Here is a 20,208-nt window from a genome sequence, read left to right on the forward strand (position 1 = left end):
CGGCTCTCACCTTGTTTCCTACACATGCCAGTGGGCAAGTCTGTGCCTTTGTTCACTGGAGGGGGACTTCACTTGTGGGGAGGACAATGGAAGGTAGTTGTTATAAAAATGGAGGGCTTGGGGCCGGCCGAGTGGCGCGATGGTTAAGAGCTCGCTTGGGATGCCAGAGGGCCCCGGTTCGGATCCCACATATGAGGGCCAGTGACACTGCCCTCCACAGCTAAGATGCTGAACAACAGCTCAACCTGGAGCTGGGCTGCCGTGAGTCACCAGCGACGGCGTAGGCTGCAGTCCCTGTGGCAGTGGGTTGCCATGGGCTACCATGTGTGGCCAGCAGCCAGCGTGAGCGGCCAGCAGCCGCAGTGAGCGGCCGTCCAGAAGCCGGCGACTGATCTGCGTCGCCCGGGAAGAGCACAATGATGGTGCCAGCTTGAGCCAGTGAAGCAACGTCCTCCACAACTAGACTGAAGAACAAAACGACAGCAACTTGTCTGTTCCCCTTCCCCCAATTCCCCAGTGCTGTTCCCATCCCCCAATTCCCCAATAAAAATCTTTAAAAAAAAATGGAGGGCACAGGACACCCCAGAAGACACTAACAGGCTGGGACAGGTTGACAAAGTGAAACATTAATAAATAAGTAGTCTCCATCAAAAACCTGGAAGCATGGGTGACCCAGTGGTCACCCATGGGGGATCCTGTGGTCCTCACGGATCCAGAGTAACTCCAGGTGATTTATCATCAGAGAAAGGTCTATTGTTCAGTTGTTCAGGAGTGCAGGCTTGCTACTTAATGTCACTGCCACTAAAAGAACTGGCCACCAAGGGGGTCCCCAAGCAGGGGGCTACAGCCCAACCTGAGGCCCGGCTGGGAGGGACAAGTGCTTTTAGGTTGAAACAATTGTGCTGGCTGCAAATGGGATGTTAAAGGGAGAGCCGCAGAGCTCTCCAGGGTCCCCCTGTTGGAGTGAGAAAGCTCATGATAAGGACCTGCTGTGATGGTGGCCACCAAACCAGGAAAGCACATCCCCTGCCACTTGTGAGAGAGCTCGGTGGCCATCAGGTGTGAACTGACAGGATTTAGGACAGACCAAGCTCTCATTAGGGTAGAAACAGCCGGCCGAGTGGCTCAGTTGGTTAAGAGCTCGCTCAAGAGTTTGAGCTCTGAGCAACAGCGGTTTGAGTCCCAGCTCGAGCTGAGCAGCCGCTGAGCTGCCAACAGGTGGCAGGATGGCTCAGCTAAAAAAAAAGAAAAAAAAAAAACAGACACCCATCTAGGTCTGAATTCAAAATCGACGGTGAGGTGATTGTACTCAATCTTTTGTGTCCTTTTTCCGCTGACTCCAGCCCACCCAGCCTATGGAAGACAGCCCAATGGAGCAGAGCCACTGAGATTCCCGATGTCAGAACCGGGCTGTTGAAGCTCCAGGGCTGCAAAACGGGGTGCATGGAGTCAGGGCAAGGGGGTCTCCAGACCCAGTGCCAATCAGATGACCCTGGCACACACAGAAAAGAAACCCAGCCTGCCAACGCCTGCCTGGCCTCCCTGCGCCAGATCCCAGCCTGACTTTCCTGAAGCCTGAGAGCACCAGGCCAAGAGTTACATCAAGTGCAAGCCACGAAAGTTCCCTTGAGTTAATTTTAATATGCTTCAAACACAAATATGCAACACAGAAACTGTAGGGGCCAGGTAAGGAACGTGTGACCCCCAAACAATCACCCAGTGTGCCAGCCCACCAGCTTCTCTCCCGCCCTGAACCAGCCTGAACCCTTCCCAGTGTGGGGTGAGGCTGGGGATGGGAAAGGGCACTGATGTGGCTCCCAAACGCCAAGAAGAGGCTGGTGAGGTTCGGTGGGTCTGTCTGAGGCAGGCGGGGTGGCTGCAGCATCTGTCTGTGGGAACAGACATCTCCATCCTGGGAGGTGGATAACTGGACTTCCATGTTGAGAGAGGTCCATGTCCTAATGGCGTGGGGGTGGCATGGCGAACGGGGGGCACAGCCACTGCCACCCCTCGTGTTCCAGGATAAGAGCCAGATGTGATGGGTGTCCATGATGAAGAAAGGAAGCCAGGACAATGTGGGAATTAGCCCAAGTGCCCAAGGTCAGGGCTGGTCAGGGCAGAGCTCCAGTCACCTGGAGAGGGGTTACTTAGTGCTAACATCACTACACCTTTGACCGCAATAGGCGGACACACTGTAGCACATCCTAACAGAACACTAAAATCTGTATTGCTGTGTAACTGCATTTAGCACATGCCGTTATGGACGCAGTTCCTAATTCGGAGTGCTGAGCTCCCGCTGAACTGATGTTTGCAGGGAGTGCCTGCTAAAAAATAAATGTGTACTTCGTCAACGTGGCATGATCTATCATAATGGAATGCCCAACTCAATATCACAGTGTCATGCAGAGCCACGAAAGGAAAAGAGAAATGTTTGTTCAGTGGGTATCTACTGTGTATGTCCCCAGGATGGGCAAGGACCCTTGGAGGTTTGCTAGAAAGGAGATTGACCTGAGGCCAAGAAGCCCAACCTTGACTCCTACAGGGAACACAGACCAGGTCTGTCTTTGTGCCAGCCACACATGGGCCGAGTAGGCTGGGCCCTGGGCAAGCCAACCCCTTCCTTCTGGGGCCGTCTGTTCCCCACCACGGACATCCCTGCATGGGTCTGCTTTCCTTGGTCATGCTCAAAGACAGCCCTGTGCTAAGGACAAGTTCAAGGGACCTTAGGGAGGAAAGTGCAGGATTTCTGTCATAAACAGGAAACAAAGGCATCATTAGCATCACCTATCAACTGTTAAACTACTTCCTTCTTTTGGGCGTCATGCTCCTAAACTTCCACAGCACTATAGGTATACCTTTCACACTCTAAGTCTACCATTTCAGAGACAAATGCCAGTCCAGAAGCCAGTGACCACTGGCTGGCTGTTTCAATGGGCCCCTCTGTGTGGAAGAACCTCCTAAGCCTAAGATGGAACCACTGTCAGCTGTGGCATTGCTCGGTGATCCTGCAGAAAATATACATGGGTTCCCGGGAGATCATGTGATGCTTTAGGCACAGTGTGGAACTGGTCCTCTAGGATGGAAGGATTGGTTTTCTGGGAGCCTCTGCTAGAACCCCTGAGCCACCTCAATGTACAGTGATGGGGCTGAGTTATTGAACCAAACGGAAGGGGAGGTTGCTATGAAATGGGGGCCTGAGGGTCATATCGGTAAGCTGAGCATTAGCAGCATCAGATCAGAGCAAACCACGTGGAATGCCGGAGATTTCCTACTCTGTACTTGGTCAACAGACCCTATCAGCAGTTCCCCTTCTTGAGGACAGAGGGCGAATGGTCTTGGTCAACTCCAAAGTCATCCTCATCCTCACTCCAGAAGGTCATGCTCTTCTGTATTTTCCTAAGGGTGCAACAGCTGAATGACAGATTCCAAGATGTCATTTAGGAAAAAAGCAAAAATTGTGTTTACAAGACTATAGGTGATTCACTATCATGAGTAGCATCCATGAAGCTGCTAAACTCCACAAGGTTTCCCACCGCTCTCCCTCTCCACTCACGACAGGAACATTAATTAAAACCTGCGAATGGAATAATAGTGATCTCACATCATGTTGACTAAGAAGCTGATCGTTCCAAAGGCAGTTACCGTTCACATTTCGCTGGTGTTTGTGTTAGAAAGAGTACCACTTGGTGGCAGGTTGAAAGGCGCTTCTTCTCTGTATCTTTTTTTTTTTCCTTTTTGTATTTTGGGTAGAAATATTCCTGGAAAGCTAGATAGAAATGCATTTTCATTTCCCAATTATTCTTAGGCACAAGTTAGAAAACTGCTGACCTTCACCAAAATATGTCAGCACTTCGTGTTATAAAAAATGCAATTCGGAACGGCCTCAGTGTGCATATATGTAAATCTAAATATACACACACATCGGTGCAGTACAGAATGGTTATTCAGTGTAAATTCAAAACTGAGCTCTTTGTCCTAACCTGAAATTCTGCAGTGAAAGTTCTTCGCTCAAGAACAACTGGAGCTTCTTTCTTTTGGCTCTAACTACGGTCAAACGTTTGCACAGGAGACACTACCGTGAATACTTTCCTAAGTGTCAATACTGGGGCAGTCTCACACGCGGCTCAGGAGAGAGCTCCGCGAGGATGCGCTGTGCAGCTACTGAGCATGCGCGCAGGGCCTGCAGGCCGGCCGGGGGCTGGACTCCCACAGGGGACACCAGGAGCTCAGCTCCCAGGGCTGCGTGGTGACGTCATCTGGGCGTCGAGCTGACTTTGGCTGGCGAGGAGGGCCCAGAGGAGGAGCCGCGGTAAACCGGGGACGTGGGGGAGAGTTTAATCGGGCTGGTTGGGTCCCCAGTTTGGAGCTTCCAAAGCAGCTCTTCGTTGGTCCTGCTCAGCCTCTTCTTCTCCTGGGTCTCTTTCTCCACGTACTCCTGGAGATTGGCGTTTTCCTCTGACAGCTGTCTGCATGGGGAGAAGACACCGTCAGGCAGCAGTCATGCCAGAGGGCCGTAGCTTGAGATTGCTGGGCCAAGGGAAGGGCAAAGGGAGGGAGGAGGCGGCTGACGCTGCGGGGAGAGCAGGGACAAATCGGGCCACCGTCATACACGGCCTTGGCTGAACCATGACTGCCGCTTGTCCCACCGACACACCTGTTCCCAGAGCATTCCTGCCAACACCGAATCTGCTTGCATCCCTCTGCCCCTTGCAGGAAGGTACTGGCTGTCCAGTGGACAGAGCAAAAACCAGAGGCTGAAGAAGGAAGGAGGTGAGAGTAGGGAGCCGGTGGGAGAGGCCCCTGGAGGCTCAGAGGTGGTGACGGGTGACAGTCACCATAGCACAGACACAGTGCTGTTGTCCCCCTGCCTCTATCAGGCCTCTATGACAGCAGTGCCTCCCGCTGCCGTAAATGCTGGTCTGTCCATCTACCCTCCAGCTGGACTGTGAGCCCCAACGCACACGGGCCAGAGATTGCTTCTCTGATCTCGGCACCCATCCTGGTGCCTGCACAGGTCACACGGAGATGGCTCCACCCTCATGGACGACATAACCTCCTCCGGCTGGCTGAAGAAGCTTGGAACCCTGTTTTACTCCATGCTGCCAGCAGAAGGGGGTGTCTCCACATCCTTCCTCCGAAGTTTGGACTGAGATAGAAATGGCGTCACTCAGGAGCAGCTGCCTTTTGGCCACACAGCTTCTCTCTGGCACGTTCCATCCCTGCTGTCCTCTGGCCAGGGCCAGCTGATCCCCGGCTCAGGACAACAGCTGAAGGCCCCACAGGGGAGCGCAGCTCCTACTATGGTTCCCTTTTGCCTGGGAACACCCAGCTGACACCCTCTACAAAATCTCCTCCGGAAATAAACCCCTTCAGCAACCAGCTGTGTCTGGACCCCTCCCACAGGCCTTTGGACCGTGTGTGGAAGCCTCACCACTCAGGAGTGAGGTGAAGTGGACATTGGGACAAAAGCAGAGCCCTCAAACTCTGTTAGAGCAAAGCCACTTTGTGGGTGACACACGCTTTGTAAGTTCAGACATCCAGGCCCACCTACCTCGTGACAACAGTGTTCTGGTCGATCCTTGCTTTGAGATCTTCATTCCGCTGCTGGAGAACTTGGATCTTCTCCTCCAGGAAAATGTTCTTTTCCACCTGTAAAGGGTGCGGTGTTAAGAGGCCCTCAGCAAGCTTATAAGGTAGGCAGGGCACCAGTGCCCTTGGAGGGTCATCAAGAACAGGGTTTTGCAAACTGCAGGGCGCAGTGCATTGGTGGGTTATAAAATCAGGTTAGAGGGTGTGACCAGCATTTGTTTTTTAAACAAAATAAAACAGGAGAGAAAATACAAGAATATGCTGTGTGTAGTAAAAGTAAGTATTGTTATACATATAATTTCATATTACATGTATTATGCGTGTGTAAGTATGTTATACTAGATTCCTGTGTAGAATATATTTCTTTTTACTTAAAAAAAATTTTTTTTCAGTTACAGTTGACATTCAATATATTTTATATTAATTTCAGGTATATAGCATAGTAGTTAGACGTTTCTATAATTTAAAACATGATCCCTGACTAGTACCCACCTGGCACTATATATAATTGTTGGAACATTATTGACTGTATAGAATATGTCTCTTACAGCGAGTGTCCCAGGCCCTTGTCATTGTCAGAGATAAGCCGTGATCAGCACCAGGACCCTTGGCAAATGGGTCCCCGGGTCCTTCCCAAAGGGTCACTGTGCTGTACCTGTGACATTCTGAATTAATGGAGGGATTGAAATATAAAAAATGTGGACACATTTTTCCTTCTGAGGCTATGGGCAGCAGGAGCACAGAGCCCAAGGCCAGCTTGGCACTTTGTCAGAAAGTAACTTCATCCACGGCTGTCATTCCCCTGCAATTTTGGCCATTCTCTCTGTCATTGTGTCCCCCAGGGCCAGAGACCTAGTGGAAGTAAAGCCCCATTCTAAGATGAATTTAGAAGTAAGTTATTTTTTGAAAAGAATATGACAATTTTACTGTCAGTGTAGTTAATCTTTAAAGAAAACTGTCACTTCTCCAAGAATTAGGGTTAGAGATCAGAGCCTAAGGATGGGCCTCTGTCCCCGCACTTGGGCAAGGCGCTTGACCCCCAGCTCTGATCTTTGCTCCCAGGAAGTGGGAAGTGATTAAATCAGTCCTCTTTTATTTATTTATTTATTTATTTTGCTGGGAAGGGTTTCTGGAATGAGAAGTCATGCCTGCCTGCAGAACGCCTGGAGCATGGCTAAAAACAGTCTCATCAGCCCCAGGCTTGTAGGTGACCAGACAACTGGATGTGGATGGCCCAGACTACAGGTGGATAGCTGCTGGTCCCCACATTGGCCAGGCCACATGGCAGGGCCAGGAGGGCAGGGCTCGGTCCCTGAGCCCCCACTGGCCTTAGCTCTGGCCTTGCTGGAAAGCTCTGGGCTGCTGGACGGTGCCAGGTGGCCAACACTACTAAGGATACTGGTAAGAGTCACTCACGCCCAGATCTGCCCCCATCCTAACTGATAAGCACCGGTGCAGCAAGAGAGGTCTGCAAACAGGGACAGTGCTAGATAAGAGAGGGAACATGACAATCAATGCAACAGGTGGTCCTCCATCAGCTCCTGGTTTGGATAAGCCAGCTTCAAGGACATTTCAGAGACAAAAGGAGAACTTTCAAAGTTAGGCAAGATCAATTACTGAAATGGTGAGTTAAAGATGTGCCAACTGAAAAGAAACAGGACATAAAACACATGTACATGTGTGGGCAGGTCTGAGGTGTGAACATGTGTAGGGAGAAAAAGCTCTGGAAAGTGTCACCAGTGGTAGAAATAGGATATTTTCATTTCCTTATTTTTGTTTATCTTATCATTTGCTATAATGCACATGTTTCCCTCTTATAGTATCAAAAGGTTATTTTAAATTTAACACTAAGCAAAGGAAAAAGCACAAGAATCTATCTGAGACCCTAGGGCCAACTTCCACATCACATCCTAGCCTTTGCATGGTCCTTGTGGGGAGGGAAGTGAACTCTGGGGGGCTCTGTTCCCACAAAGGGGTACACTTTGCTGATTCTTTGGGAGCCAAGTTGAAAGGTGAGGCAGAGAGTGTGGTGAGGATACTGGGCTGGGGCTCCCCGCTGGGTGAGATACGACCCGTCCCCAGGCCTTCATCTCCACACCTATGAAAGGAGGCTCCTGGCAACACCTGGTCCATTGCACTGCTGAGGGAGTTAGAGAGCTTTGTGTGGGGCCTGGTGCTGGCTTGCCACACACCGCGTCCCCCCCCCAAGGGAAGAGTGTGGTGTGGCACTCAGAGTGTTGGGGGCAATGGAAGCAGGCTATCAGGAGGGGCCCAGAGCTGTACAAAAGGAAGCCACTGAGGTTCCTCATCAGAACTCCTGACTCAGTGATGAAATTTTCTGCTCAGGTGTCAGCAACAGGCAGGCCAGGGGCTCACATCCTGAATGCTGACAGTGATGACATCAGTGGAGACAGTAAGGCTACTGGGCTCTCCCCACGATATGGACCGACTCACCAGCTTTTCCAGCTCAATAATTTTCTTTTCTTGCTGGTGTATTTGCTGATTCTTCATCTCCAGCACCTGCTTCAAACTCTCCATGTCTTCTTCCAAGTGCTGATAGGGAGCCCGTGCGACCTACAGGGCCAGAGAGCACCAAGCTATTCACCTATGCATGGGGCCAGCAAGGGTGACCAAGGTCATGAATTCTGCTAACTAAGGCCTTCTCTAACAAGTTGCCCAGGAGGAGAGGGAGAAGGAGAGTGGGAGGGGAAGGAGGGAGGGAGAGGAAGATGTGGAGGGAGAGGGGGAGGGGGAGGGAGACAGACAGGGGAGGGCAGGGGAGAGAGATAGAGAAAGAGAGAGAGAGAGGGAGAGAGAGAAGGAGAGAGAACTTGCTCACAGCCGTTCTGGTATGGTAAAGATAACCACTAGTTTCCCACTGGGAATGCTAGTGAAAATCCAGCACCCTGGGGAATAGAGAGAGAAAGCCACCATCTCTGAAGAGTCCCAATGTTGGGATGGCTGAACAATACCAGCCCATCCCATCCCCAAAAGGGGGCTCATGGGGGTAAAAGGAATACATTCAACATTGGCTTTTGACATTCACCCAATTACTTGATTCAGCAGACAGGCGGGGATTTCCAGGCCCCACCTGTGCCCATGGAGTATCCCCACCTCAGCACAGAAAATGAGCAAAGTGGTTTAAAAAGAAAAGTCATGTTAGAAAAAGAAATGTCAGAGTGAGGTTGCCAGATGTAACAACAATAATTATACACACACACACACACACACACAGAGATGCACAGAAACACACAGACGCACAGATACACACACACAGATACACACAGACACACAGACACACACACAGACATAGACACACACGGTACCAAAATATGTACACACATTTTAAGAAAGGAAAAAACTGTAGTAAAATTTTAATACTCAATATATACCGATAACAAAAGATGAATAAAAGTCACATTTGACTTCTACAATTACAAAAGGTGCTCAAAGTGGTTACCATCAGCATAATTTTAACACAGCTTTTTCTTTCTTAAAATGCATATACATTTTTTGGCACCCTGTGTAATATATATAGTACATTTATATATATTATATATATATAATTGCATTAAGTTTGAATTTCAGATAAACAACTATGTTTTAGTATAAGTATCAAAAGGGACATACTTATACTAACAAATTCATTTACCTGTAATTCAAATTTCACTGGGTGTAATGTGTTTTATCTGGCAATCCTACATGGGAGGGGAGGAATCTTGCCAACTTTTCTGGAAAAAAACTCCCCTCGGCCCACTAACACAGGCTTTGGGCGTTTCCTCCCTGCGCCAGCCTAACCAAGGGAACGGGATGGAGGGGTGGTCCTGGCTGGGTGGAGAGTCCCAAGCTGTGCCCAGGGACAGCGGCGGGGGAGCGATGTGCAGCGTGGCAAGGATAACATTTAGACTGAGAAACCCACAGCTGTCCTGCCTCAGAAGTGATGTGCTGACAAGAATATGTTTAAAAGCCCAGGGAGGTCCGGACCAGCTGTCACTTCAGTAGCAGACCAGCACAGAGGCCCTGTCTTTGCGGGGAGACTGCTGAGGACCCCAACTGGCTTCCTGGGGTGAGGGTCAACAGAGAGGAGGGCCCCCAGGTGCAGGAAAGCTGGGAAGGCTTGACTACCTCCAGCTGCTCTTCAGTATTTTTCCTCAAAGCCTCCTCGAAGCGTCTGGCTCGGTCCCGCAGAGACTGGCTCTGGAAGGTCAGCGTGTCCACCTGGTCCTGCAAGTAATGACAAGAGAAGTCCAGCTCGGTCCACTGTGGCCACTGCAGCCTGGGGAGCTATCATGAGAAACCCCTGTGTAAAACCCCTAGGACATCAAAATGACTTGAAACAGTATGAGGAATCTCCCTGTCAGCGTTTCCTTTCTCCCATCCTCAGTTTTCTTTGCTCCAACCCCCATCTCACATTCCAGGTTCCTGTGGTTCTCAGCTGGCTTCTGACCTCCACTCGGCCTCCCTGGACCTCAGGGCTGGGATGCACATCCCTGAGGTGAGCTACCAGGTAAGCTGAGCCCTGCCCCACCCTCCATTTAGACCCTTCCCGCAAGGGACAGATGCTCCTGACCCTGTGTGCAGGCTGAACAAATGAAGGCATGTTCATTTGGGCGTTTCTGCACCGGGGGCACTGCACCCCTTCCCGGGCCGCCAGGGCAGATGCAACTCCTCTGACCCCTCCCTGGAAACCCCAGCAATGACTGATCCCCAAAGTTCCTGCCCAATGACACTATTTCTGTAACATTAAAACCTAGGGACTAGGGTTTCCCGTGAACTCTTCTGGCAAGAGAAATGGCCTCATTTCACCAAATAGTAGGAGCTGGTATTGTAAACACGTAATTCTACATAATAAGTGTAATGTATGAAGTGCTGGCTTGACTGCTTTCTTTATTGTGGCAGCAGCCCCTGTTTTGCGAACCATGGCAGGTTTCTTTTCCTTTTTTTTTTTTCAGTAACTTCCATTTCATGTTTAAGAAATAAATGTCCCCACAGGGCCATAAATGCAAAAGCTGGTGCACTCAGGCAACGTACTTGTCAGTGGGAGTTTGCCCACACAGGACCTGTCAAACATAAACCACCCCTGGCACCGGGGCAGTGGGCTTCCAGAATGCGGCTATCAAAATGCCTGTGTCACCCACCACGTGGCCCCTGCATCGACCTGGTCAGCACTACAGACAAAGCATTTCTTTCAAGTCTCTCCTCTTCCATTCAAAAACAAAACAGTGAAAACTGCATCAGGCAAATCCTACCTAGGATGGAGCTCAAATATCAAACGGAGGCTTTTTTGACCCTGTTCGCTATAACTCAAAACTGCCCCATAGGCACACACTGGCGTGCAGAAATCAGACAGGACAGACTGCTTTACAGCTTGGGTGGCTCCTTTATGTCAAGCTAAGAGCACAAAGACCTATCTAGCTGGTGACCTGGCCCAGCACAGCAACTCAGCAGTTTACCAATGGCATGGTAATAATGGAGGTGATATTAATAATAATAATAATAATAATAATAATAATAACAAATGTAACAATGCTTGAAACTATTAGACTAGCAATAGCTGCTATTTATTAGCATTTACCATGCGCCAACCTAGTGCTACACACTTTACACACATTATTGCCTTTAATCTGCTCTCACCCTGAAAAAGGTACTGTCATCACCCCCATTTCACAGATGAGTAAACTAAGGTTTCCAGAGTTTCTGTATTATCCAAGATTTCAAAGCTAGTTAGAGGAGGTACAGGGGTATTTAAATCCATGAAGTCACATTTCTTAACACCAAGCCTGCTTCTCTAGCGGCTGGTCTCCAGGGAGAGTTGGCTGAAGCAACTCCACTTTCCTTGCGCCAAACAACCTCCAGCCCAGAGGACTCGCTCATGGAGCAGCATTATGATGACAACATGTGTGATGCATGACCGTGAGATGTCAGGGGCAGGAAAACACTCACGATGAAACAAAGCTCTCACTCCTTTGTGGTTTGGGACTGGATGGGGTTTCTGTTACATCACAGTCTGGCTGTCCCCTTCCTGGTTTGCGTTCCCTAAGGCTAGCACATCTGATGGGATGAGAAGCGGGCGCATGAGGAAGGAGTCGGGGGCTAATTTGCCAAGGATGAGCCCACGAGGACGGCACACTGCGGGCCCAGCCATGGATAGAAGTGCTGGCTGCTAACTGTCTCCCACTTAAACATTTTTGAATAGTACACTCAGCAGCTGTTACACTGGCTATTGGCACAATCCTGGATCCTTTTCTAGGCCGGCTGGCTCTGCAATGAACGTGGCCAGGGGAAAGTGAACTCAAATGCCTGCCTTTGTATTACAGTTATGGTAATCAATGGACAATCATTGTTATCGTCATCACACGTCCAGATGTGAGGGTCCCTAATATTTAAAAAATAATCTTGCTATATTGGGGTGTCCACAGCTGGGTACAGAAGCAGGGCCACCAACCTCACCCTGCCTCCCAGGCAGCCCCTCCCTAGGTCTGGGGGCAGGCACCATCTAGTCCCACCAGCAGCTGTTCTGGGTCTCTACAGGGCAGAAGGGAGACACAAGCAATGTGGGAGGACCCCCACTGCCCCCTTAGAGGTCAGCAGGAAGCCAGGCAGCCCTCTGGCATCCAAGACCCACATTTTCTGTAGGTTAGCAATTGGAGGCCGAAAAGCATCTGTTCATCCCACCCACCTCCAGGTGATTCGAGTCCCTTTTAGAATTCCCAGATGTGTCCTGTGACTTCCGCCCTCCACAGCCCTTATTCCGCCTTTCCCCCTGCCTGGAAAGCTCTTCTCCCAAGTCCTCCCCTCCCTCAAACACAGCTCTGGCTCTCCTCTAATCACAGCAAGCGTGGAGCCATCTCTCTCGGAACTCCTGTGGCGATCACTAACGGTGTTATTCATTTGGTGCAACTGTGTGTTACCTTTTGTGGCTGGCTGTGACTGTTTGTGTCACAGCTCTCTGACAGTAGACAGTAGATTCTTTAAGCTTAGGGGGAATGTCTGGTCTCCCTCTATACGCCAATGCTTAGCACAGAATCTGGGATATAGCAGGTGCTGGATAAATGTTTGTGGACGGGACTAAGGATACTGCCATTTTCTTGACATCAGAGCTAAGGAGATATTAACCTGCAATGACAGCCGCAGCTTTTCAAAATTTTCTTCCAATTCTTTCTTTTCAAGCTCGTGGGTAGACATCAATTCTGGAGAGAAGACATCAAATTGTTAAGTTGGTCTTTCTTCTGAGAAGGAGCAAAGAAGACTCTTGCCAGCCTAAGATGAGAGACTTAGGTGGATAAGGGACACAGGTATACAGCTGACTTAAGCCTAAAGAGGCGCCTCCATTACTTTGAAAATATATGCAATGTTACTTAGAAAAGAAAAAAAGAATGAGGAAGGGGATAGAAGAAAGGGAGAGGAAAAAGAGGGAAAGAGGAAAGAAATGAGGAAGAGAAGCAAATGGAGCACAAACATTTCTCTCTCTCTCTCTTTCTCATTTCTATACTTTGTTCTACCATCCACAGTCCTCACAGATTCTCCAAGTGTTCCTAGTGGGAGTAGCTGGGTGACCCACGCTCTCTCTCCATTCTCTTCCCCTCCCAGGATTCCTCTTCCTCTCTACCATGAAGCAGCCATCTGGGGCAGCAGGAGGGAGCCTTCAGAGAGAGTGGGGCTGTGAGCACCCATCTCGCTGCCTGGGGTCACTGGACAAGGTGGTGAACGGGGAGGTGCTGTGTCTGCAAGGCCTCTGGGCTACAGGCCGAACACCACGGATCTCCAGGATTTGCTTGAGCAAAGAGTCGATGTTAAGACACTCAGACAAAAGAAAGGACTAATTGGTCTGGTTCCTCTTGGAGAGTTTGGAGCTATTCTATTTTATGAAAACTGTCATTTCAGTAATAATTTGCAAGTTAGGCAGGAAGAGATACCATGTAAGACTTATTAAGCAAATGGATTCTGTTTTCCTCCAGACGGGAACAGTCTTATTAGCTGGGTGAAACGCATCTGATTCTGGCTACACAGCGATTTGTTTGGATGTTATAACTGGAGGGAGGAAAGGTCTCATTAATCAGTGTGGATCGCATGCTTAGAACAGGAGAGTGCTGGAGACCAACAATTATCATTCTGGCTGGCAAGAGCTGCAATTAGGAAAAACTTTGTGGTTTCCATTGACCCAAGTCTTTTAACTAATGATGGGGACGTTCTCTAAGAAACCTAGTTGTTATAGCTGAAATTTACATTTGGAAAAAAAAAAGTTTGTGCTGATTTCACTAACATAAAACTATGCGGCCTTCTTTCTACCTGCCTTTGTCTAATTGATTCATTTTAATAGCCATTGAGAGCATCATCCTGACCATAATAATGAATTTTTTAGCTACCACTACATACACCTAAATTGCCTTGACATTGGATATGAGTTGAAGGCCGTGAATGTGGCATCTAAGCGAGACTTCATTAGTCAGAAAAAACTATCAGGTCTATTTATATGAAAATCCAGAAACAAAAGGCAACAGTGGCTCATTGCACCATTTCCATTCTTATTTCCTTTTAGAAGCCATTTCCTACAGTGCAGTCATGGGCGTTAGGGCACTTTCAGATGATCCCAATACACCCCAAAAAGGAAGTCTGTATCTATTCTGGAGATGGTATAAACCATGGCTAATATCTACGTACCCATATGTACTTAATTATTTTAAGGTCATGACACTCTGTCCCATAGTCAATACTGTGCTCTACGACAATGGTTCTCAAATTGTGCTGCACACTAGAATCACCTGGGGAGCTTTAGAACATCCCGATGCCTGAGCTGCACCCCAGAGTGATTAAATTGGAATTTTTGGGATTCACACATCAGTATTTAAAAAAAACAAAAACAAAAACTCCCCAGTTTTTGTGGTTCTAACATGCACCCAAGGATGGGAGCTGGCACTTGCGCTGTTCTTGCCATAGACGTCTTTGCTTTGAACATTTCTGCTGAAAAACTAATCGGCTGTAAGGCAATTTTCCCATAAGCAAGATAAAATAACTAGTAAGATAACTGGCTGACAGTTTGGGGTTGTTTTTGGTTGTTATTCGGTTTCATTTCTCCATTGATGATTATCGTGGTTACTCTCATTTTTAGATCATACATAAATCTTACCCAGCCCTCACAATGGTCTATACAGTGACAAGTAGATGAGGTGGTGGTGATGGTATTAAAATATCATTCCTTCCAAGTGATGACAATTTGCCCCAAGAGTTGTTTTTTTTCCTCATACATTGGGAGGAGGCTGAGGACTCTCTTTGAGGGTACAAAATTGAACCCACACCTCCCATAGAAGGAAGACAAGTGCTTAGGTACAATCCACAAAATAAAAGCAGTTATTTGAGTAGCGTTGCCATGATTCTATACACCTTTTAAATAAAAGTCTTCTTAATTTTGTTATTCATTTTTTCAAGTTTCATTATGTCCTTTTAAACATCCCTCTTTTATTTGTTGTGATTTTTATCTTTTTTCACAGCAAACTGTCTTGCAGCCAATTAGTTATGTGGCGAAATGTGTGTGGCAAGAATGCTTGTGGCAAAGATGTCTATGGAAAAGATGCTATGTGAAAATACCTAGAGCGGGTACCTGGTGCTCTCCATATGAGGCACAGTCAGGACATATGTGATACATTTTAAGGAGTTCTCAGGGAACGACCCTCCATGTGCCCAGGGTGGGCTTTTCCATGTACTAACAGTTCCCAGAGGTTGTAGGGCTGGTGCCTGAGGGAGGCATTGGCATGAGTATGGATTACTGCACAGCAGGGCTTTGTTGTTTTTACAAAGAACATTTAAAAAATAATGAAAAGCTAATGTTAATCTCAAACTGTTTAAATGTATTAATCTCTTGTTAAATTTCATTGGTTTTGATATACTCGAACAGCCATCTGACTGGGAGAACAGTGACAGGAGGAGAAATTGAAAACTAAATTGCATGGAGAAGTGTAAATGCACATCAAAAGTGTAAAAAGCTCCTTTCACAAAGTGAAAATCATAGTAGTACTTAGTATGACCCATGTAGAGCCCTAAGTATCCACAGGTAATTCAAAGTTACAAAAAAAATGTAAAAAGAAGGAAGGGTCCAGAGACTCCACTTAAGCCCCTGGTGAACGTGGTCTCTGAGCTCAAGATCCAGTCCCTGGTGGCCCCGAGAACACAGCAAGCGTGGGATATGTGCACCTACACTGGGACTGCCATTTATTTAATGTTATAAGGCCACAAAACAAGATGCAGCTCAGGATTTCCATGCCAACTTTAGAAGAGTGGTCTCAGATGTGGCGACCATCAAACTCACCTCAGGAACTTTAAAAATCTCGATGCCCAGGCTGCACCCCAGACCAGCTCCATGGGAGCCCTGGGGTGGGACCTAAGCTAGCACCAACCTCCTATTATAATTCGCCAGGGATTCCAACATCCAGGCAAGGCTGAGTGTAACTGCCTCAGAGCAAAGAAGTGGTACCTGGGTCCTGGCCTTCCATGTGTTCTTTCCATGGGGAGCAACACAAAGGACACGCCAGGAAGGAAAGGAAGGAAGAAAGGAAAGAGGAGCGAGAGGGGAGGGCGCCTGTGTCTGCAGCCCGAAGGTCTGACTGGCACGGCCCACCCTGCCGGCCACACACGTCACGCCCGGTAGCTACCTTGGACTTTGTGGTCATGGTCATCCTGCAGGATCGCGATGGCCACTGTGTGGTTGTTCTCCATCTCTAGGAGAGCGGCCTCATGGCTGGCGGTGATGTCCTCTACCTGCAGGAGAGTCACGGTTATGATTACACAGAGAGCTGGAGGACGCATGGCAGTGATATCCTCACTGCTTGGAGAACGGAGGCGGAATTCAATGAGTAAAGAGGTCAGTGGTCCAAAATATCAAGGACAAGTCATTCAGCTGAGATGACAGCTGTCCTCAACCTTGTGCTGAGGCAGGAGAGCCAGGATCTGGGGTGCTGTGGCCCCCTGGAGTGAGGGGACAGTCACTGCCACAGCCCAGCTGTCCACAGGAGGATAGCAGCTCCCACTGGGGGATGGCTGCCTAAGCCCCTCTTTACTGTCCTGGGCTTGGCTTTGGACCGTCCCCTTCCTACTCCCATTGCTTCACCGTGCACCAATCACCCCACGAGGTAATGATGAATAAGGAGAAGAAGAGGGTCCTCCCTTCTAGATGGCCTGCCCTCTGTTTTCCAGTGGCAGGTGGGAGCTGCAGTGCTCAAGATAAGTGGAGGGAACAAACATTTTTATTGAGCGACCTGCTATTGGCTACTCCACTTAACTCTCCCAGCAACACTATAAATATGTATGCCCATTTTACAGATGAGGAAACTGAGGCTCAGAGAGGTATGAAACGTTTTGCTTAAGGGCTAGGAGGTGGCAGAGCCATCAGCGGGCCCTGGTCTGTCTGACTCCAAAGGTGAAGCTCCCTCAAGCCTGCTGGCTCCCCAGCAAGACCAGCTGCCTAGAGGCCTCTCACCAACGCCAAGGCTGCCTGCAGACCCATGTGCGTCCCTGCGCCCTAGCCATCAGCTTGGCCTCCAGATGACAATCTGGGCCACCCGCTTAGCAACGTGGAGCTGCTCCTGGGAGGGGCTGCTGTTTCCGTGGCTGAAGGTACATTTCCAGGAGTTTAATCACAAGCAGCACACAACCAGTTCACAGGCTTTTATGTTCACGCTTCCCGATCTCCCCCACCCCACCACCATGGGTGCTGTTTTTGTTATCTTGTTTTTGTTATTGGGGCTGTTGTTTTAACTTCAAACATTTGATTTCCAGGAGTAAGGGCATAAAACGACCTCTCCCTACACGAGCACACCAAAACAGTGTTTTTCCAAATTCTTTGTCAGTGACCCTGGTGAAAAATGCTGTTGTACATTGTAACACAGCACACATACACAAGAACAAAGCTTCACAAGGCAATATTTTCCCTCCTTACTTGCAATAATCTGGTTTAAACATTTTTATTCCATTTTACTATGTTTATTTCAAAATACTTGTGGACCTACTAATGTGTCAAAACCTGGCATTTGAAAAACACTGTGCCCACTGTTGGTGGGATTGCAGATTGGTGCAGCCACTATGGAAATCAGTATGCGGGTATCTCAAAAAACTGGAAATGGAACTACCTTATGACCCAGAAATTCCACTCTTAGGTATTTATCCAGAAAAACTCAAGACACTAATTCAGAAAAATATATGCACCCCTATGTTCATTGCAGCACTATTTACGATAGCCAAGACTTGGAAACAACTGAAATGCTCATCGGTAGACGACTGGTTTAAGAAACTGTGGTACATTTATTCAGTTTCTTAGAATCCACGTATAAGTGAGATCATATGGTATTTGTCACTTATACGTGGATTCTAAAAAACTGAATAAATGAGAAATATAAACAGAAATAGACTCAGACACAGAGGAAAAACTGAGGGTAGCTAATTGGGAGGGGGTGGGGATGAAGGCGAAGGGGAAGGGATGAGACAATATAAATTGGTAACTACAATATGGCCTCAGGGATAGAAAAGACAGTCTGGGGAATATAATCAATAATGTTGTAAATATTTTTTAGGGGGCCAGGTGGACTCATGTCTTGTTAGGGAGGCCATTTCATAGTCGGTGTAGAGGCCTGACCACTGCACTGTACATCTGAAGCTGCCATTGAATAATATTATATGTCAACTATAATTTAATACATATATAGTCATGGGATGTGGAGTAGAGTGTGGGAATGGAGTCAATGGAATTGTAATAGATAAGTATGATATTGGGGGCGGAAGAGCAGTGGATGGGGGAGGGGGGTTGTCACTTTGTGAGGGGTGAAATGGATAACTATTGCATTGTTTTGTACACCTGAAACTAATAATAATAATAAAAAACAAAACAACATACAATGTGATATATAATGTATTACAAAATTGTACACTTGAAACCTATGTAACTTTACTAACCATTGTCACCCCAATAAACTTTAATTAAAAAATAATAATAATAAAAATAAAATGGTACAATCTCGAATAATAATTCCTAAAGTGCCAAAGATTTTATAATCTCCCAATATATGAGAAATAATGCTTTCTTACAAGAACCTTACTTCTAATAAAGAGCTTTCTGATCTTTATAGACTAGGAAAAAACAAACATACAAAACACTGTGCCCAGGTCCTGAAGGTCTTTTTTTTTTTTTTTTTTAAGTTTCAGGTGTATAAAACAAGGAAGGGTTGTAGGGCCAGTTAAACACATTGATTATTGCTTCCAGCTGGTAACATTCAGACACAGCTCAGGGCCCCTCTTTTCTTGGGGGACAATTCACAGGCCAGCCTTCAATCGGAAAGGAGGAAGCATTCTCAGCAAGAAAGGAAGCCCATTCATGAAGTGGGTGCATGGGGGTATTTTTATTTTAAAATGGAGGAGGTTTTCATTCTGGATACTATAATTGCATGGGAAAATTTGTCTGCCTTTTCTCTCCTAAGGTAAATGAGAACTTCATCCATGAAAACAGAAATATCACGGCAAAATCAACAGTGAACTCCACAGTGTTAGGAAAGGTACACCACAATTTGAAAATGGGCAAGGTATAGTATGTGATGATTCACTTTTATTTACTGGCCATTCTTGATTAAACAGTACTTTCCTTAAGGTGCAGAGCTATGAACCTACTAGGAATAAAGGCTGATTTAGCACAGTATGTGATTGTCCAATTCCTGGGTACATGCAGTTTTTATAGAATCTTTGTCCAGAGTGTTTCAGCCTCTTGGAAAAATAAATCACTGGTTAAAACAAAAAGGAAATAAACGTCCTTTCTGCTTCATTGCCGATGTCAGTTGAGCCAATAGCAATCCGTCTGTAGACACAGATGCCCACACATTATTTGCAGGTTTGTTACCCAGTTCAGTCTAAAGCAAAATCTCTCATCAATCCTAGGTGTGATTGCAATTTATTGGGCTCTTGCACAAACCACCATGTTCCAGAAGAGTCCCTGTGTCCCTGGTGGTGACGACGCCCTGAATGGCCATCCTACGTTATGTCTGTGGCTGAACGTATACCTTCCTGGTTTGTTGGAAGGCAGGTCTTTGATTTAGTGGTGACACAATACCATGCTCCATATATTAAGCATGATGAAAGTGTATGACCTGTTATAGCCCTTGGAGGTGCTTTTATGAATGAAATACTGATCCCTAACTCTGAAGGGCCATATGCGATGAGAGGAAGCCAACACATGCCGATGAGCCACGATTTGGGGACAAGAATCCTTACTCTTCAGTAACTGAGGTTTCTATGCGTCTTTATGGTCTGTAAGAGATGTTCCTTTTCTGGGGAAGGCGCTGGCCATGGCTGCTCATCGTCTTTCTCGTCCTAGTGTTAATCCCCACGGCTGCCCCCCACCTCCCCTCAGAAGGCTCCCTGGATTCTTTCCAGACTATGGGCTCCCACTCCCAAGCAGCCAGAGAGGACTCTCAGCCTAAGGACACCCCGAAAACTTCTGCAGGCATGTGAGAGGATGCAGACAAGTGGACCCCAGGGAAACACCAGCCCATCTGACGCACTGCCAATCACGAAATCAGAGGCAAGAGGCGCTAAACCACTATCAGGCCACAGCAAGCTTAGGCTGGGTGAAGCATCTTTAAACCA

The 20,208-nt window shown here is 47.6% G+C and overlaps 1 protein-coding gene and 1 long non-coding RNA gene across 2 annotated transcripts in view; one reads left to right on the top strand and one right to left on the bottom strand.

Moving 5' to 3' along the window:
* Window positions 1–1,621: 1,621 nt before the first annotated feature.
* Window positions 1,622–20,208, bottom strand: part of MTUS2 (microtubule associated scaffold protein 2) — a 69,666-nt gene continuing 51,079 nt past the window's right edge. Inside the window, exons 4-9 of the mRNA XM_019666364.1 lie at window positions 16,236–16,341; window positions 12,706–12,779; window positions 9,715–9,813; window positions 8,044–8,163; window positions 5,552–5,649; window positions 1,622–4,466 (exon numbers count right to left, since the gene is read on the bottom strand). Of these exons, the coding sequence (XP_019521909.1) occupies window positions 4,253–4,466; window positions 5,552–5,649; window positions 8,044–8,163; window positions 9,715–9,813; window positions 12,706–12,779; window positions 16,236–16,341 (711 nt within the window). The 3' untranslated portion in view covers window positions 1,622–4,252. The remainder of the gene's footprint in view (window positions 4,467–5,551; window positions 5,650–8,043; window positions 8,164–9,714; window positions 9,814–12,705; window positions 12,780–16,235; window positions 16,342–20,208) is intronic.
* LOC109395403 (uncharacterized) lies at window positions 5,607–14,029 on the top strand. The gene is made up of 3 exons (XR_002126649.1): window positions 5,607–5,693; window positions 10,008–10,096; window positions 13,180–14,029. It is a non-coding gene; the product is annotated as an uncharacterized LOC109395403 (long non-coding RNA).

Source organism: Hipposideros armiger, unplaced genomic scaffold, assembly GCF_001890085.2.
Source record: "Hipposideros armiger isolate ML-2016 unplaced genomic scaffold, ASM189008v1 scaffold_467, whole genome shotgun sequence".
NCBI classification, from domain to species: Eukaryota; Metazoa; Chordata; class Mammalia; order Chiroptera; family Hipposideridae; genus Hipposideros; species Hipposideros armiger.